This window comes from Parus major, chromosome 21 (genome assembly GCF_001522545.3).
Source record: "Parus major isolate Abel chromosome 21, Parus_major1.1, whole genome shotgun sequence".
Classification (NCBI taxonomy): Eukaryota; Metazoa; Chordata; class Aves; order Passeriformes; family Paridae; genus Parus; species Parus major.
Window position 1 is genome coordinate 699311 of NC_031789.1, and position 1695 is coordinate 701005.

A 1695-nucleotide genomic window follows, 5' to 3' on the forward strand; every position below is an offset into this window, starting at 1 on the left:
TAAGGAAAAATAAACAAGTGAGACCGAACAAGAGAAAACTGCCTCCCTCTGGTCAATCCTCAGCTCAAAGGGAAAAAGATCCCAAACCCCAAAGTCCCTAAGGAGACACTCCATGAGAGCTTTGGGAGCTCCAGTCTGTGCTCTGGGAGCAGGGATGGAGCCCTTGGGAGCTGGAGCTGGATGGAGGGGTTAGGATGGAGGGCAGGAAAGGCTCTGCTTCCCCCAGAGCTGCTGGCACTGGCCAGGCTCCCCAGGGAACGGGCACGGCCCCGAGGCTGCCAGGAGCCTTTGGACAGGGTGGCATTGCTGGGATGACTCTGATCCCTTCCAGCTGAGGACATCCCACGGTTCCCTGTCTGCTGCCAGATCCCAAATCCCAGGAAAATAATAAAAATAAAAATAAAAATATAATATAATAATTATAATAATAGTAATAGTAATAGTAATAGTAATAGTAATAGTAATAATAATAATAATAATAATAATAATAATAATAGTAATAACAAGAATAAGAATAAGAATAAGAATAAGAAGAATAAGAATAGGAATAAGAATAAGAATAAGAATAATAAGAATAAGAATAACAAGAATAAGAATAAGAATAAGAAGAATAAGAATAAGAAGAATAAGAATAGGAATAAGGATAAGAATAATAAGAATAACAAGAATAAGAATAAGAATAACAAGAATAAGAATAAGAATAAGAATAAGAATAAGAATAAGAATAAGAATAAGAATAAGAAGAATAAGAATAAGAATAAGAATAATAAGAATAAGAATAGGAATAAGAATAGGAATAAGAATAAGAATAAGAATAAGAATAAGAATAAGAATAAGAATAAGAATAAGAATAAGAATAAGAATAAGAAGAATAAGAATAGGAATAAGAATAAGAATAAGAATAATCCTGGGCTGCACAGCAACCTCCCCGCCGTCCCCATGGCCAAACCCACGGGGAAGCAGGGCAGGTTCAGACGGGATATTGGGAAAGATTTCCTCACGGGGAGGGCTGCAAAGCCCTGGGAAAGGGGAGGGCAGGTGGGGAATCAGCACCCCTGAAGCGCCAGAACAACCCACGTTTGCAGCACTCGGGGCTCAGCACCAAACAGGCGCCGACACTCGGGCTCCGTGAGCCTTTCCAAGCCCGCAATCCCGCCATTCCCGGGGTTGGGGATTCGGATTTTTGGGCGCTCACCAGCTCTGTGAGACGGTGATGAAGTAGCTGAGGACCTGCACGGCGATGAGCAGGGCTGTCTGCAGCAGGAGGCTGCCCAGCACCAGCGCGCTGATCAGGGCTCCCTGCGGCCGCCGCACGCCCAGCGCCGGCGCTGGCCCCGCGCGCCCCATCAGCACCGCCACCGTGGTGGTGATGACCAGGTCGAAGAACAGGAACTGGAAATCGCTCAGGTTGGTGTTGATCTGGGGAGGAGGGGAGGGAGAGGCTCAGATCCATTGGATTTTCTGTTTGTTCGTGGATTTGTGATCCCGAGGTTCTTTAGAGAACTCCACGCACGGTGTCAGCGCTCCCGCTTTGGGCAGATAAAATTCCTCTCCAGGGACACCTCACTGCCTCAGAGCCCCAGAAATGGAAACAAAAGGGAGCTGGGGACAGCAAACCTGGGCTAAATGACTTCATTACCTGCGGCTGGAATTGCAGGATTAACCCCCAATGTGCCAATGGACCAAACTTACACA

At 46.1% G+C, this 1695-nt stretch overlaps 1 protein-coding gene across 1 annotated transcript in view; it reads right to left on the minus strand.

Annotated features, from left to right (window-relative positions):
- The window catches only part of ATP13A2 (ATPase cation transporting 13A2), a gene marked incomplete at its 5' end in the record, with an annotated part of 23757 nt that overhangs the window by 6053 nt on the left and 16009 nt on the right, over positions 1-1695 (minus strand). The window contains 1 exon segment of the mRNA XM_019008730.1: positions 1196-1630. Within this exon segment, the coding sequence (XP_018864275.1) occupies positions 1196-1630 (435 nt within the window).